Source organism: Capra hircus, chromosome 23, assembly GCF_001704415.2.
Source record: "Capra hircus breed San Clemente chromosome 23, ASM170441v1, whole genome shotgun sequence".
Taxonomy (NCBI): Eukaryota; Metazoa; Chordata; class Mammalia; order Artiodactyla; family Bovidae; genus Capra; species Capra hircus.
Window position 1 is genome coordinate 23,507,301 of NC_030830.1, and position 17,716 is coordinate 23,525,016.

The 17,716-nt window shown below is 39.3% G+C and overlaps 1 protein-coding gene across 1 annotated transcript; it reads left to right on the forward strand.

Annotated features, from left to right (window-relative positions):
• On the forward strand, nt 5,127–9,752 carry LOC102179937 (SLA class II histocompatibility antigen, DQ haplotype D alpha chain). Its single transcript, XM_005701580.3, has 5 exons — nt 5,127–5,270; nt 7,340–7,588; nt 8,040–8,321; nt 8,558–8,731; nt 8,895–9,752. Exons 1-4 carry the CDS (start codon nt 5,189–5,191, stop codon nt 8,710–8,712), a joined length of 768 nt encoding a protein of 255 aa, XP_005701637.2. The 5' UTR covers nt 5,127–5,188; the 3' UTR covers nt 8,713–8,731; nt 8,895–9,752.

A 17,716-nucleotide genomic window follows, 5' to 3' on the forward strand; every position in this document is an offset into this window, starting at 1 on the left:
ATTCATATTATCTAGGACAGAAGTATGCTTGGTCATTTTCATGATTTGGACACTGTTCATGTTCATGTTTTGTCTGTGTCATGATTTCTGAGGGTCCTTGTTTTCTGTTTTGATCCATCCTGGTCACAGAATGGCTGTCTGATGCTGTTGTACAACACTGCTTATGTTCAACAAGAAAACACCAAAACCTAGCTGTGAGTAGCAGGCCAGCCCCTGGCAACAACAAGGCCTAATTACAAGCAGCTCTAGACACCAGGGCTTTTTCAGTCTCACTCTTCTTTATAGTCTTTGTCACTGTGAAATAAGACAGTGCTGAGAAACTGAGGTACATCTAACAGGGACAGGGTGATTGATTCCAAATGGAACCCCCATTAACCTGTGGCTTCCATAACACACACAGAAACATAAATTATTTTCAAAAAATAAGTTCTCCCCTCTAAAAATTGCCTTTGACTTTAGCTCAGTCATTCATCCCTCACAAATATCTGGAGTATTAATGTGGTAGGATAAATAATACTAAAATATAGAGTAAAGGAAGAAAACTAATTTTCTGAGTCAGGACAATTCCCTGAATTCTACTCTCAATATTTGAGTTGACATACTTAATTATACAGTAAGTCAACCAGAATGTCCTTTAACATAATCAGTTCAGTTCAGTTCAGTTCAGTCACTCAGTCGTGTCCAACTCTTTGCAACCCCATGAATTGCAGCACACCCGTAGCAGCAGGCCTCCCTGTCCATCACCAACTCCTGGAATTCACCCAAACTCATGTCCATCAAGTGGGTATGCCATCCAGCCATCTCATCCTCTATTGTCCCCTTCTCCTCCTGCCCCCAATCCCTCTCAGCATCAGAGTCTTTTCCATGAGTCAACTCTTCACATGAGGTGGCCAAAGTACTGGAGTTTCAGCTTTAGCATTAGTCCTTCCAAAGAACACCCAGGACTGATCTCCTTTAGAATGAACTCTCCTTGCAATGATCCCCAAATTCCTTTAAATGTAGGTAGGTTCACCAGAACATAGAACATAAAGAATACTTAAGGCAGGGGAAAAATTCAAATGAAAGATCATGCAGTTACTTTAGGCAGCACAATATGACCTTATAAGTCTTTTTATTCCCCTGAGTGCAAATACTGGAGCTTTTGAGAACATGAGAAGAATAATTTACTCAACAGGATTTCTACAGGTAGAAAAGGCAAAGGTATTCCTTGGCTACCACTTGGCAGAAATCACTTGGACCAAATCAGTATTTAGAGAATTCCACATGCACTATGGAAACAAAGAGAAAGACAGTTAACCTACATACAGAGTCAATGGAAGGGGAGGGAATGGAACGTGCCAGGGAGGGGGAACAACTCAGGGAAGATTTTTTGGAAGCTATAGCCCAGAATATCCTGTTGGACATCAAATTAGCTGTATCTTCATCTATCCATGAGGCTGCTCAGAAATCCCCACCCCTCATCACCAACAGGCATACACACATATATGAGAAGACTCTACCCCTCGTCCAAGGTAAGGAGCAGCGGCTGCTTTGCTGGAGCAGCCGTGAACAGATATCCCACACCCAAGGTAAGAGAAACCCAAGTAAGATGGTAGGTGTTGCAAGAGGGCATCAGAGGGCATACACACTGAAATCATACGCACAGAAAACGAGTCAATTTAATCACACTAGGACCACAGCCTTGTCTAACTCAATGAAACCAAGCCACACTCGTGGGGCAACCCAAGATGGGTAGGTCATGGTGGAGAAGTTGACAGAATGTGGTCCACTGGAGAAGGGAGTGGCAAACCACTTCAGTATTCTTGCCTTGAGAACCTAATGAACAGTATGAAAAGGAAAAATGATAGGATACTGAAAGAGGAACTCCCCAGGTCAGTAGGTGCCCAATATGCTACTGGAGATCAGTGGAGAAATAACTCCAGAAAGAATGAAGGGATGGAGCCAAAGCAAAAACAATACCCAGCTGTGGATGTGACTGGTGATAGAAGCAAGGTCCAATGCTGTAAAGAGCAATATTGCATAAAAACCTGGAATGTTAGGTCCATGAATCAAGGCAAATTGGAAGTGGTCAAACAAGAGATGGCAAGAGTAAACATCAACATTCTAGGAATCAGCAAACTAAAATGGATTCAAATGGGTGAATTTAACTCAGATGACCATTATATCTACTACTGCGGAAGGAATCCCTCAGAAGAAATGGAGTAGCCATCATGGTCAACAAGAGTCCAAAATGCAGTACTTGGATGCAATCTCAAAAATCACAGAATGATCTCTGTTCGTTTCCAAGGCAAACCATTCAATATCACAGTAATCCAAGTCTATGCCCCAACCAGTAACACTGAAGAAGCTGAAGTTGAATGGTTCTATGAAGACCTACAAGACCTTTTAGAATTAACACCCAAAAAGGATGTCCTTTTCATTCTAGGGGACTGGAATGCAAAAGTAGGAAGTCAAGAAACACCTGGGGTAACATGCAAATTTGGCCTTGGAATGCGGAATGAAGCAGGACAAAGACTAATAGAGTTTTGCCAAGAAAATGCACTGGTCATAGCAAATACCCTCTTCCAACAACACAAGAGAAGACTCTACACATGGACATCACCAGATGGTCAACACCGAAATCAGATTGAGTGTATTCTTTGCAGCCAAAGATGGAGAAGCTCTATACAGTCAACAAAAACAAGACCAATAGCTGACTGTGGCTCAGATCAAGAACTCTATTACCAAATTCAGACTCAAATTGAAGAAAATAGGGAAAACCACTAGACCATTCAGGTATGACCTAAATCAAATCCCTTATGATTATACAGTAGAAGTGAGAAATAGATTTAAAGGCCTAGATCTGATAAATAGAATGCCTGATGAACTATGGAATGAGGTTTGTGACATTGTACAGGAGACAGGGATCAAGACCATCCCCATGGAAAAGAAATGCAAAAAAGCAAAATGGCTGTCTGGGGAGGCCTTGCAAATAGCTGTGAAAAGAAGAGAGGTGAAAAGCAAAGGAGAAAAGGAAAGATATAAGCATCTGAATGCAGAGTTCCAGAGAATAGCAAGAAGAGATAAGAAAGCCTTTTTCAGTGATCAATGCAAAGAAATAGAGGAAAAGAACAGAATGGGAAAGACTAGAGATCTCTTCAAGAAAATTACAGATACTAAGGGAACATTTCATGCAAAGATGGGCTCAATAAAGGACAGAAATGGTCTGGACCTAACAGAAGCAGAAGATATTAAGAAGAGGTGGCAAGAATACACAGAAGAACTGTACAAAAAAGGTCTTCATGACCCAGATAATCATGATGGTGTGATCACTCACCTAGAGCCAGACATCCTGGAATGTGAAGTCAAGTGGGCCAGGCAAAACCAACACAGTATTGTAAAGTAAAATAAAGTAAAAATAAAATTTTAAATAAATAAATAACCCTATGTGATCAAAAAAAAAAAAAAGAAGAAGAAGAAAGAAAGATAGAAAGCATCACTACGAACAAAGCTAGTAGAGGTGATGGAATTCCAGTTGAGCTGTTTCAAATCCTGAAAGATGATGCTGTGAAAGTGGTGCACTCAATATGCCAGCAAATTTGGAAAACTGAGCAGTGGCCACAGGACTGGGAAAGGTCAATTTTCATTCCAATCCGAAAGAAAGGCAATGCCAAAGAATGCTCAAACTACCGCACAATTGCACTCATCTCACATGCTAGTAAAGTAATGCACAAAATTCTCCAAGCCAGGCTTCAGCAATATGTGAACCATGAACTCCCTGATGTTCAAGCTGGCTTTGAAAAAGCAGAGGAACCAGAGATCAAATTGCCAACATCTGCTAGATCATCAAAAAAGCAAGAGAGTTCCAGAAAAACATGTACTTCTGCTTTACTGACTATGCCAAAGCCTTTGACTGTGTGGATCACAATAAATTGTGGGAAATTCTGAAAGAGATGGGTATACCAGACCACCTGACCTGCCTTTTCAGAAATCTGTATGCAGGTCAGGAAGCAACAGTTAGAACTGGACATGGAACAAGAGACTTGTTTCAAATAGGAAAAGGAGTACGTCAAGGCTGTATATTGTCACCCTGCTTATTCAACTTACATGCAGAGTACATCATGAGAAACGCTGGACTGAAAGAAACACAAGCTGGAATCAAGATTGCTGGGAGAAATATCAATAACCTCAGATATGCAAATGACACCACCCTTATGGCAGAAAGTGAAGAGAAGCTAAAAAGCCTCTTGATGAAAGTGAAAGTGGAGAGTGAAGAAGCTGGCTTAAAGCTCAACATTCAGAAAATGAAGATCATGGCATCTGGTCCCATCACTTCATGGGAAATAGATGGGAAAACAGTGGAATCAGTGTCAGACTTCATTCTGAGGGGCTCCAAAAAAGAAATTAAAAGACTCTTACTCCTTGGAAGAAAAGTGATGACCAACCTAGATAGCATATTCAAAAGTAGAGACATTACTTTGCCAACTAAGGTCCATCTAGTCAAGGCTATGGTTTTTCCAGTGGTCATGTATGGATGTGAGAGTTGGACTGTGAAGAAAGCTGAGTGCCAAAGAATTGATGTTTTCGAACTGTGGTGTTGGAGAAGACTCTTGAGAGTCCCTTGGACTGCAAGGAGATCCAACTAGTCCATTCTGAAGGAGATCAACCCTGGAATTTCTTTGGAGGGAATGATGCTGAAGCTGTAATTCCAGTACCTTGACCACCTCATGGGAAGTGACTCATTGGAAAAGACTCTGATGCTGGGAGGGATTGGGGGCAGGAGGAGAAGGGGATGACAGAGGATGAGATGGCTGGATGGCATCACTGACTCGATGGATGTGAGCCTGAATGAACTCAAGGAGTTGGTGATGGACAGGGAGGCCTGGCGCGCTGCAATTCATGGGGTCTCAAAAAGTCGGACACGACTGAGTGACTGAACTGAACTGAACTCCTTTCGTAGAAAAATCCTTCAATTCCACTCTGAGTGGAGCCTGCACCAGAACTTGGGGATTTCCCAGTCCCTTCCAGGCCTCTTAGTACAAAGTCTTCATCTGGCAACTGAGGTGTCATCACAGAGGATATTTCTGATTGGCTAAAAGCTAACCTGACAGAGTGTGGCTTGGCTATCTTTAGAATTCCCTCTCAACTCAGCCCACATCATTGCTCTGCAACTCCAAACAGCAACTTCTGAGACCACTTTGAGAACAGGATGATCCTGAACAGAGCCCTGATTCTGGGGGCCCTGGCCCTGACCACCATGATGAGTCCCTCTGGGAGTGAAGACATTGTGGGTGAGTGCACGGTGGAAGGATACGGAGACTGAAGTTAGGAAGTAGGAAACTGGAGGGGTGGGAGGGAATTGGCCTAGAAATAGAGACTCCTGGAAGCATTCTCAATATTAAGCAAATCTAAAAGTTACTGTCATTGCACCTTCAGGAAATCAGAGTCCAGACCCACCCTCTCTGTTACCTGTGCTGTTGCATGCTCTGTTTCTGATACTGGATCCAGTGAATATGTTCTGGAGGGCTCCAGGGCATTCACTCACAATTGTCTCAAAGATTAGTGATGTTTTCACAAGTAGATGTTTTGTTACAAAAAGTTTCATGAGCTACTGCTCCCAAATTTTCTGAATAACTTTTGAAGCTTTTTATGTACGTCTCCTAAAGTTTATATTGGGGTATATAGTTTCATGAATTATGAATACTGTGTGGATATGAAGAAAGGTAACCTTTACTTGGTTTCAGATCTACATACATTTCTGTGCTGGCATTCTGGCACAACTAGGTGTGCAAGCCCAGCTGAATATCTTTAGACAAAGCATTTTATTACATGGTTCTCACTTAATCTCAGTTACTTTATTTGTGTCACCTCACAAATAATCAAATAAAAAGGCATGTAGAAATGCTTTCCAAGTAATGAAGACACATAAATATCAATGATTATTCTTATTTTTAAATTATTACTATCACAAACACAACTTCATATTTTTCTAAAACAAAGTAGAGAATATATTTACCTTTATTTTAAAATTAAGAATTTTATGAAGAAAAATTTGGACATTTAAATTATATTATTCTCAATTTGTCAGCCCAAATTGCCTATTTTCATTTCATGTAATGAAGACCTGTATAGGGAAACTGGGCAAGCACAAGTTAATTACATGGTCCCTTAGGACCCTCTGCCTTGCTGTCCCCCTCTTTCCACCCTCTCTTCATACATTTCTTCATCTTCCTTTCCTTCCAGGATCCATCCCTGGCTCATATCTCTGTTGTTTCATAGACAGGAAAAGTGGGTTTCTAAAAACCAAAGTAGAAAAGCCAGATCGTTTAAAGGGGAGGTGAAAGAAAGGTTACTCTAACCTTCAGCAACTTTATTAACCATGGCAGCTACCACTCTAATTTTGTATGGTAGTGCAAGTTTCACCTGCTTCTCCAGAGCACTTCCAATTTTCCTCTCTTCCTCATCGCACCAGAGCATCCTTGTCAGGCTTGATTTACACATTAGGCACAGTGGGCACAGTGCTGAGGGCCTGCATTGCTTGTAGGGCTCACAAAAATTGTTTGTTTTTTTTTAAATTAGAAAAAAAAAAAAAAACTTTTAGAGTAGGGGGAAATGCTTTAAATTTTAATCCAAGCTGAATTATGTTTATCTTTGTATCATATGGCTATAAAATACATTTTGAATATTTTTATAAAAGGAGGCACTCACAAAAGCAACAATGCTTAAGGCTCACAAGTCATAATGCAGCTCTGGTCACTGCTGACTCTGACTTCCATATGGTTCGGCTACCTGTGTCTGTCAGTCTTCCCCCAAATCTCTGTAATTCTCAAGAATAACAATTGATGTTTAATACACATTTTTGAGAACACAGCAAACTAAATTTGGGGGATTCAAAGACGAAAAGACATGATTCCTGTCCCCTAGAGGGTATACAGATTAGCAATGAAAAGAAATGGTGCAGGAAAGCGGAAGGACCACGACTGAGCAGGACCAGGGATCCAGCTGAGGCTAAAACTGTAAAAGTGAATTAGTTCCAATTGACACAGTAGAGTGATACTCTTCAGCATCAGTTGGTAGCCCAGGACAAGTACCAGATGAAAAGGACATTACATATATTTCTGTCTGGAAAAGTCAAGATGGGTCAAGATGCATTGCAAAGATAAGGAGGCTTTGTTGCAAGGCTTTTTAACTAACTGGACAACTACCAACACAGAGCGAAGAAGGAGCAGGTACTGGGAATTTTGTCTAGAAACTGGGCCACAAATGAAGCCCACAATGTTTGATAGTCAATTTCTTCTTTCACTGCTTAATGAAGATCTTTTCTCTATTTTTCCCTTTCTGGCTCCTCACCCTGACTCAGCTGACCACATTGGCATCTATGGCGTAAACGTCTACCAAACATATGGTCCCTCTGGCTACTTTACCCATGAATTTGATGGAGATGAAGAGTTCTACGTGGACCTGGAAAAGAGGGAGACTGTCTGGCGTCTGCCTGAGTTTAGTAAATTTACAAGTTTTGACCCTCAGGGTGCACTGAGAAACATAGCTACGGCGAAACATAATTTGGAGATCTTGATTCAAAGGTCCAACTCTACTGCTGCTACCAACAGTATGTGTTCACCATTCTGCCTCTCTTTGTTATTCTTCCCCTTCATACCAGCTTCACTCCCTTTTTCCCTAGGGATAGATACCCTTCACCACTCTATAAAACTTTCTCCTTTCCAAGGAGTCACCACATTTTCTCATGGTAATATCTGAACCCTCAACCTCTGCCTTCTTTCAACTCATATATTTCCATATGATAGAAAGATCCTTACTTCCATAATGCAAGCTTTGAATATTTCATGGAGAGAGCCCGCAGACATCCCACTTGACAGGTCGTCAAAAACAGGGGGACAAGGATAAAGCAGAAGCAACATATAGTGCCTCCCAACAGAAGGGAAGCAAGAGCTTCTCCTCTGTCAGAGTGCAACTGTTGGTGGAAGGGCTCCCCCAGGAGGCAGTGCAGAATCAGGGCAGAGCTACTCCCGTTTCACATCTGTGCTGTTTCCTCACCACAGAGGTTCCTGAGGTGACTGTGTTTTCCAAGTCTCCCGTGATGCTGGGTCAACCCAACACCCTCATCTGTCACGTGGACAACATCTTTCCCCCTGTGATCAACATCACATGGCTGAGGAACGGGCACTCGGTCACAGAGGGAGTTTCTGAGACCAGTTTTCTCATCAAGAGTGATTATTCTTTTCTCAAGATCAATTATCTCACCTTCCTCGCTTCTGATGATGATGTTTATGACTGCAAAGTGGAGCACTGGGGTCTGGATGAGCCAGTTCTGAAACACTGGGGTATGTACGAGTTCCACCCTTTTGGTACCTTCTTTTCTCTGTCAGGTCCACAGTGTCATGTTTGTTATCCCCTAATCCTCATGGCCTTAAACTTTGAGGGATTCTAATGATAGACCTCACTCTCTTCTCTCAGCTCCATGCCCCAAGTCTGTAGAACCAACCCCTCTTCACTCCATCCCACATACACACACAGAAACACTCTGTATTGTGACTTCCACAAAACTTCACTTTCACAGAGCCTGAGATTCCAGTCCCTATGTCAGAGCTGACAGAGACTGTGGTCTGTGCCCTGGGGTTGACCGTGGGCCTCGTGGGCATCGTGGTGGGCACCGTCCTCATCATCCGAGGTCTGCGCTCAGGTGGCCCCTCCAGACACCAGGGGCCATTGTGAGTCATACTCCAGAAGGAAGGTAAGAATTCAAATCTGTTAGATCTGGGGACATAGTACAGACGAGGGAAAGTGGGAGGAGGCTGTGGACACAAACGTGGCTGAAAGTTTCTAAATTGGGAAACAGCATGGCAGTGGCACAGGAGCCCCCTGAGCCCACTCATCTCATGCCTTTTCTGTTGCAGGTGCACTGTTCATCTTTAAGAACAGAATAACAGACTTGCTAAATGACCTAGAGCTATTTTCTGCCCAAGTCCATCATGTACCTTCTCTCCTCCTACCCTCCTCCTCATACTTCTTCTCTGGGACTTAAGGTGCTGTATCATCTAGGAGCTCACATACATTTGGGATTCTCCCCCGACCTTCTAATTTTTTCTTTTCTCAGTTGTTACCTATTATGGGATCACTGAGATATCCCACCCAACTACCTAATCCACCAATGACCCTAAACTAATATATCCATGGAAGAAATAAATGCCTTTATGAGGTCTTTACTGACTTTTTCCCATCTTTCATCTCAGGGCTGATTAGAACCATGTCCTCTTCTGTTTCAGGCCCTTTTAACCTCATTTCCCAGATTATGTTTCATGCCCAGTAACACCGGAGCAGCTTATAGAGACTGATAATATTTTGCTGTCTTAACTGGATTTAATATTTCTGTCTTCCTTTTTTTTCCATCCTTAGTCACTGCCACACACCCCCAAATTCAGACATCAATGAAGGTAATATATACTCTCTGCCTTTGGTGAAGATTTGTTAAACAAAAATACAAAAACCAAGAAGTAAAGTGATACTTATTATAATATCACTTTTAAAATTCTGACAGAGAATTAAGTTAGGAAAAGGAACTTTAAATCTCTAAAGTACCAAGAGTCAAAATTAGTTTTCAGAACCTTTAATTCTTAAAGAATTAGTGGTGATAAGAAAAACTTTCTTCTCCCCTCTCTCACGCTTGAAGAGATAAGAATTATCTAGATAAGAAAAGAAATATGTTTGTTAGGAAAACATTAGAATAGGACAATAAAGCAGGTATCTGAGAAGGACCAAATACTTTGTCCTTATTTAGGGTTAGAAGCAATGGGAAAATGGATGGATGTAGAAACCACAGACATATTTAAGAACATAGCTGTAGTTTGCTTCATGTCTTATGCGAATTCCTCCTAGAAAACCATGTAGACTTTTCCTGACATGGCATGTGTGGAACAGAGTGAATATGGCTCCAGGATGCTCCTAGGAAAATAAGCCTAAGTCAGGCTCACCGAATCTCGGTGCATCCCTGTATGCCCTGGAAATAACCGATCAGTATCCTCAGTTCCTGCCCCTCACCCCTCCTGGCAAAGAGAAACATAAGCTTACAAGAGAGAAATCTCTGGAGGAACAGCATAGATGAGATAATGTGGCTGCAGCTATGGGTGCCATATCCTCCTCTAGGCTCACTGTCTCCTAGTGGAAGTCCTTGTAGTGGGGATGGATCAACAGACGAGATTCTCTGGCTGTCCTCAGTGTGTCCAAGGCCTCACTCTTGGGAGTGTATGTGACTTGACTTGGAGTCATTTTGACCTTGAAAATTATTTACATTCACTGTCTCAGTCTTTCCACTCTGCAATTACTAAGTCCATACATTGCATTGCAGATTACTTTATGGAACAACTATGAAATGTATGAAACTGTCCTTGCCCAGGCCATCTGCATCAGTGAAGCTTAAAATGTGATTAGAACACAAATCCATTCCCTGAGAGAATGTGTCTTCATTCTTTCCCTGCAAACAGGTTCATCATATCATTTTTATTGATTCCATATGTATGTGTTAATATACTATATTTGTTTTTCTCTTTCTGACTTACCTTGTAAAGATCTTTTGAAATATATTTAAATCAAAAAAATAGAAAAAATGTGTCAGGGGAAAAAGACACAATATGAGCACAGCACTGATAGAGCAGACTTTGGTGCAAAGAAACCCAAAATCCTACAGCTAGGATTTTGAATTATAACATAAAGCAAAGTATCTAGCATTTCTGAATCTTATTTTCCCATTCATAAAGTGGGAGTGGTAATACTTTCTTTGCAGAGTTATTGACAGAATTTGAATAATCTTGTTATATAGAAACTACCTTATACATAGTACAGAAATATATAAGAAAACATTGCTAGTTATATCAATATTTTATTTAAAAGAATGGATTATGTTATATGAAAATTGTTTTTCTGAGCCCTTTAATGATTTAAGAGATTCAAACTTGGAACTATGGATGAACTTCTTGTCATATGTTATTGGAGAATTTTTTTTTCCTCTCCAAAATGAGAGGAGGTGGTACTGGGTTAGGCTTAGAGAATAGACAGGGTATAGTGGTTAGTGACACATCACTGGTGAAGGGGTTGCTGAAAGAACTCAGGGCAAGTTGTAATATTTGACTTTGTGTTTTCGCTTTCTAATAAAAGATATATCTCTTCCTTATGGCCTATGAATTTTTGGTCAAGCTATGGTATATGCAACAGATCTTTATCCATGCTTATTTTGAGAAGTGGGGAGTAGAATTAAAAGCTGCCTGTAAGGTAGAAGCAAGAGGATAATTTAAAGTCCAGACAAGAAATTAGTAAACGCAGGGAATCTGAACCAGAGCTGATCATGAAAATATAGGTAATAGAGCATAACAGATATTTAGGGCAATGAACCTACTCTGTATGATGCTATAATAGTACATACATGTCATACAAAGCCATAGAATGTACATTAAGAGTGAATCCTAATGTAAACTATTGACTTTGCATGCTAATTATGTGTCAATGTAGGTTCATCATTTGTAAGAAATGTACCACTGTTAGGAGAGGTTTATAATAGGGAAGTTATAGTAAGGGCAGGAGATATGTGGAAATCTCCTTACCTTCCATTTAATTTTGCTATGAAACTAAAACTACTCTAAAATGAGTGATTAAATAAAATTAGATTGGTAATTATCATCCCATATAAAATAACATTTTAAGTATGGAAAGAAATGTAGGTCACCTAAAAATACATAAATATGCTGAGAAATTTTTGGCAATAGAATTTGAAGTAAATGTTATGTAAATATAATGATTCATCAGCTAACAACCCAGAATATTGGAGGTAGTGTGTGTGTTTACATTTTATGTGTTATCATAATATAGGGTTATATTGTATAGCATTACTATCAGTGTCCTAGAAACAGACAAATGCTGTACTCCTTCCCCATGAGATACTAAGGAAAGCAAATTTCATGGTAGTTGCATTTTATTAAAGGGATTCATTCATTAAGTCTTTGTGTAAGTTTAACAGAAATAAAATTAATTCCAAAAAATAAGAGCAAATATTTATTTTTATCAGCCACCATATGACATTACTATAAACAAAGACAGAAATCAGTCCTCATGATGTCAAATTACGTGATTCTTGAACAATTATTTGAATTATTTCAGAGTACATGCATAAAATAAGACTTTAATATTCAATATGCTATTTTAAATTTACAAATCAAAAATCACATAAAAATATATCAAGTTTGTACTTACCACATACAGACAAGGATTTTGAAAGATTTGATATACAAACCAGGCACTTCACACATAGTTGGCACATACTAAGCAGTCGACAAATGTTAACAATTTGTGTTATTGTTATTTTCTGGAACCCAAACCATAAATCTCATGGTAAATTATATCAGAAGGATGCAACCAACAAGATTAAGCACATGCAAAGTTCTACTGGACAAATAATTCCACTTTTTCAGCAAACAATTTTCTAGGAAAAACAAAGAACAGATTAACTATACATTAAAAAAAGAAATATATGGACCAAATGCTAGGCTTTGTTTGGATTCATATATAAATAAAATAACTTCAAAAATTTTTGTGAGACAATCAGAAAAACTGGACACTAAACACACTAAGGAATTATGTATCTAATTTTAGGTGTGCTCATGACATTATTATTTCTAAAAACTCATTACATTTTATATTTCTCTAGTAAAATATTTATGAATTAAATGATACAATTCTGAGATTATTTTCCAAGTCTGCATGTAAGATTAAGTAGATGGGTTTACAAAACTCCCCATGAGTTGATAATTGTTAAAGCTGGATTGCTGATACACGATACTATGCCCCCTACTATCGTATATAGTTGAAAATTTCCATAATACAAAGTTTAAAAAAAAAATTCAGTGAAAGCAAAAAAAAAAGTAGGCAGAGGGGCATTCTGTTTAAAGTTATGTCATTTTTTAAAGTTTTCTTCAGTTTTATCATACTTAGGAAACTTTGAGTATACAAATGCTAATCCAGACTACAGGAACCTCTCAGAAATGTAACCCTAAAGATATATATACTCAACAAAGAATAATAGTAAAGGTAAACAATGTAATTTTCCCTTTATTATTGGCTGAATTAATCCCCAAACTTTGGTAACCTGATGGTTAATTTAATTAGTAATGCAAAAATGGTTATTGAGTACCAATGTTATCACACATACCATTCTATGTTCTCAGTATATTAAAATAATGTGAAAACAAATATATTCATTGTTTTCAAAAGAATTTACACTCCAGGTGAGGAAATATACACACATGAAATAATTCCACAAAGATATAATCAGAAGCTCTGAAAAATTTAACGAAAAATAAAAGGTAACACAAAAGAGTATTGCACAGACACCAGAGTAGAGTTTAGAAGAGACTTGAAGAAACATATCTTGAGATGAAATAAGATGGTGCATAGTAGGTAAAGAACAAAGTTAAGGAGGGCAGAGCAAATGTTTGAGAAAATCTTACAACATGAAATAAAAGATGAGAATAAAAATCATCACATACTTAGTAAAGAAAGTTCATTTAAGAACAAATAAACTGAAAAAAAAGAGCAAACATAATTGTTTAAACAAACTTTAAAACCTTTCTAATTGGAATTATCAGAAAGAAAAAAGATACTGCATCTAATAAAAGTAATGCTTGCTTGCTTGTGTGTGCTCAGTCATGTCTGACTGTTCGTGACCCCCTTGACTGTAGTCCACCAGGCTCCTCTGTTCATGAAATTCTCCAGGCAAGAATACTGGAGTGGGTTGTCATTTCCTACTTCAGGGGATCTTCCCAACACAGGGATCAAACCATGTCTCTTATGTCTCCTGCATTGGCAGGTGGGTTCTTTACCAATATAAAAGTAATAGTGGGGGCTAAAAATGAAAATTTTAACATAAAGCTTGGACAATTAACCAAGAAAATCTGTCTGAAACTAAAAAAAGAAGAAGACAAAGAAATGTAATATATAGAAGAAAAGATAAGACCTAGAGAGTACATTCAGGAAAGTCTGTTGTTACATCAAGTAACAGAGCTAGAACTGTGGTGTTGAAGACTCCTCAGAGTCCCTTGGACTGCAAAGAGATCCAACCAGTCCATTCTGAAGGAGATCAGCCCTGCGATTTCTTTGGAAGGAATGATGCTAAAGCTGAAGCTCCAGTACTTTGGCCACCTCATGAGAAGAGTTGACTCATTGGAAAAGACTATGATGCTGGGAGGGATTGGGTGCAGGAGGAGAAGGGGACAACAGAGGATGAGATGGCTGGATGGCATCCCTGACTCGATGGACGTGAGTCTGAGTGAACTCTGGGAATTGGTGATGGACAGGGAGGCCTGGCGTGCTGCGATTCATGGGGTCGCAAAGAGTTGGACATGACTGAGCGACTGAACTGAACTGAACAGAGCTAGAGAGAGGAACAAATAAGATACAATATTACCAAAACAAATAGCAATGGGAAATTTTCCGTATATGAAGAACCTAACTCTTTACATGGAAGGGGACTATGATATATTTAGCAAAATTAGTGAAAAAAGACTCACTTCTAAATACATCATTTAAAAATTTTCAGAACCTCAAGGCTTAAAAGAAGACCATAAAGCATGCTGGTGGTGGAAAAAATAAACTTACAACAGACAAAAATCAGATTACCAGATACTACTATAATTAATTATACTATACTACTATAATTATATAATTAACTATAATTAAGATAATTAGAAAGGTCTGGAAGTTCTAAAGGAAACGTTTTCTATTTACAAATGTGTACCTTTCCAAAATCATGATCAGGCATGAAGAAAGAATAAAAATAGTGTTAGAAATGAAAGGATATATATTTGCCTACCACACATAGTTTTACTGATTGTTGATTAAGTTCATGACTTGTTGATTAGAATATGACTTGGAAAAGTGAGGCTGTTATTCAGAAAATAGGAAAGCAAGGAAACCAAGAAACAGTGGATTCAATCCAGGACATCACTGAAAAGAAATCATACTACTGCAGCTCCAAGGGAAGCCTAAGTTGATTACATAAAGTTGTTTTACAAGTGATAAAGAACTTCCCCCCATCCAACTTTTAAAATTAAGCTATGAGCAAAGCCCAAAGACAATTACTATTACAGAAGAATGCCAATATTTCCAACTTTGACAATATATTTTTTAAAAGACCTGACACCACAATTTGGCAAGTGGAAGCATAAAGAAGAGGTGAAGGAAAGCATAGTGACACCAACACCTTCATCTTCTAAGAAAAGTGATAAAAACACTGGCCATACTGAAGGGAAGAAAAATAAATATATTTAAATTATAATAGAAACTAAAACAAAAGTTACATAAGATGACTCTTGATTTTATACAGTTATTATGCAGTCAAGAAAATGTCCTCAGTTTAACCCCAGGGAGTTCCAAAGCTATAAGATTCCTGCAGGGTTGACACAAGTTAAGGCAAGACTCAGGGCCTTTATAGCCCTGCAATGAGCTGCCATTGGCGGTGAATTCCCTAGCGAAGTGGAATAAAACTGGATGAGACAGTTTTTTTTCTCAATTAAAGTAATTCCAAAGGAGGACAAACAACTGAGAGGTATCAGTCAGGAACATTCCCAAAAACTGAGGGAATAAACCCTTCATTCCCAGAGGGTGAAGACTAAGTGGATCAGGACAGTGATAGCTTATAGTGAACGGTGTGGGATTCTTGATCTCCAAAGATTTAGCTTCAGGACCAGGGACCAGGCTTGATCACTCAAGAGCTATTGCATAGCAGAGTTTTATTAAAGTATGAAAAGGGACAAAGCTTCTAACATAGACATCAGAAGGGGGACGGAGAGTGCCCCCTGCTAGTCTTTAGCCAGATATTGAGAAAGCTATTAATCAGATAAGAGAGACAGCTCAAGGTTGACGGAGTTTCACCAGGCCCCTCTCCCACAATATGCATTTTTGAGATAGGATAGCATGAGGTATGTCATCCCCCAGCCATAAAACCATTGATATGAACACTGGTTTGTTGAGCAATTATCAGCCCAAGTTTTGAGAAAAGTTAAGTTCTGGTGAAACCAGGTGTCATCATGGCAACACAGAATTTTAAGAGACACTAGCAGCCTATTTACTCCGTTTGGAGACCCCTGCCTGTTACCCTCTCAACAGCATGCCCTGCAGAAGCACTGTTCTAGTCACTGGGAATACTTATACTGTTAGGTAGAAGAAAACAAGCAAATAAATGTTTTTAAAAATTCATCATCTCTTAACTTCCATTAATTCCACTGGATCATCTTCTAACAAGAACTTAATTCTTCAGTTAAGCACTCCATTATACTTATGCAAAGTTATGTTACAGTAAGATGTTAAACTGCAGTAAAAATTTAATCTCAATGGCTTAGCTCACTAAAAGGGACTCCATTACACAGTCATTCAAGGGATTCAGGTTATAGAGTTTCCAACATCTTGTACACCATCACCTCAACAGTGGCTTCCAGGCTTGCAATAACAGGGACAGAAAGTAGAACTTACACCCACTTTTACGTTTCATTGGCTGGTGTCAGTCACATGACTCAAACCTAACTGCAGAGGAGGCTGGGAAATGTACAGAAGCGCATGGAATACTGTTGAACACCACTGTCCCTGAAAGACATACTGACTGATCTAATTGATGATAAGGCCAAATGCTCATGACAAACAGGTTGTTCTCTAGTACATGCACTTTTCTCCAATCTACATGTTTACTAAGACTTGAGGTTTTTTTTGGCCAGGAAACTTGTTTATAAAAGACGTACTTGTTTCAAAGGCAGGAGCCTGCTGCGGCCCCTTTGCCTGGAAAAGCAATGAAACTATCCTTTTCTACTTCACCTCCCCAAAAACATACTTGTTATTTTAAATTAAATAATCAACAAAGGATTATATTTCTTAATGAAATCTGGGTGCAAAAAAAAAAAATTATTTCTATGAAACTGTCACAGGCAGGAACTAAAGAAGATATTGACCTCTCATTAAGAAGGAATCTCCCTGCATGGGGCCTGTGTGACAAAGTTGAACTGTAAGAATGTCCCAAAATACACTCCTCTTTTCACTCCTTAGAAAAGGTCTTATATTTCAACTAGAAAAGTCAGATCTCAATGTCTTCCTAAACTGTGAATCTGGTTCAGTCTCCAGTCCTGCCTCTTGCTTTTGCAGGATCAAAATCAAAGAGCTACATACTGAGCCCAAGTCTCCCTGGACACCCCACATAAGCCCTCCCAATTTTCCCATGATATCACTCTATCTTTACTCCTATTGTGAATGGCAACACCCATCCTAAGGAAGATGCAAAGTCAGCACAAAACCCCTGACTCCACTCAGCATCTTGCTCTGGGCAGATTCAGACCATGACCTCCTCAGGAGGGAGAATCTTGAGTCCCCACACTCCACCGTGGCCCTGGCTGATGACCTGGAGTGCATCCCAGAGTACAAGAGATAAAGATCTCAAGAAAGCCTGGACTTCCCAGGAGAGGGAATGAGCTGCCATTGCCTCTTCAGGTACAGTGAGTGGATGAGTGATCAGGGAAAAGGGGATGTCTGGTCCTCAGAGGCATAGCTGTCCATAACCTCAAAGATAAGCACTCATCCACCCATCTTAGTGATTAATCCCAGCGACTGAGATGAAGACTAGCTTTTAGGCCTGGATCAACGTCTTCAGAGCCACCAGGTACAGTGACCTGAGAAGAAAGTCTCATCACAAATT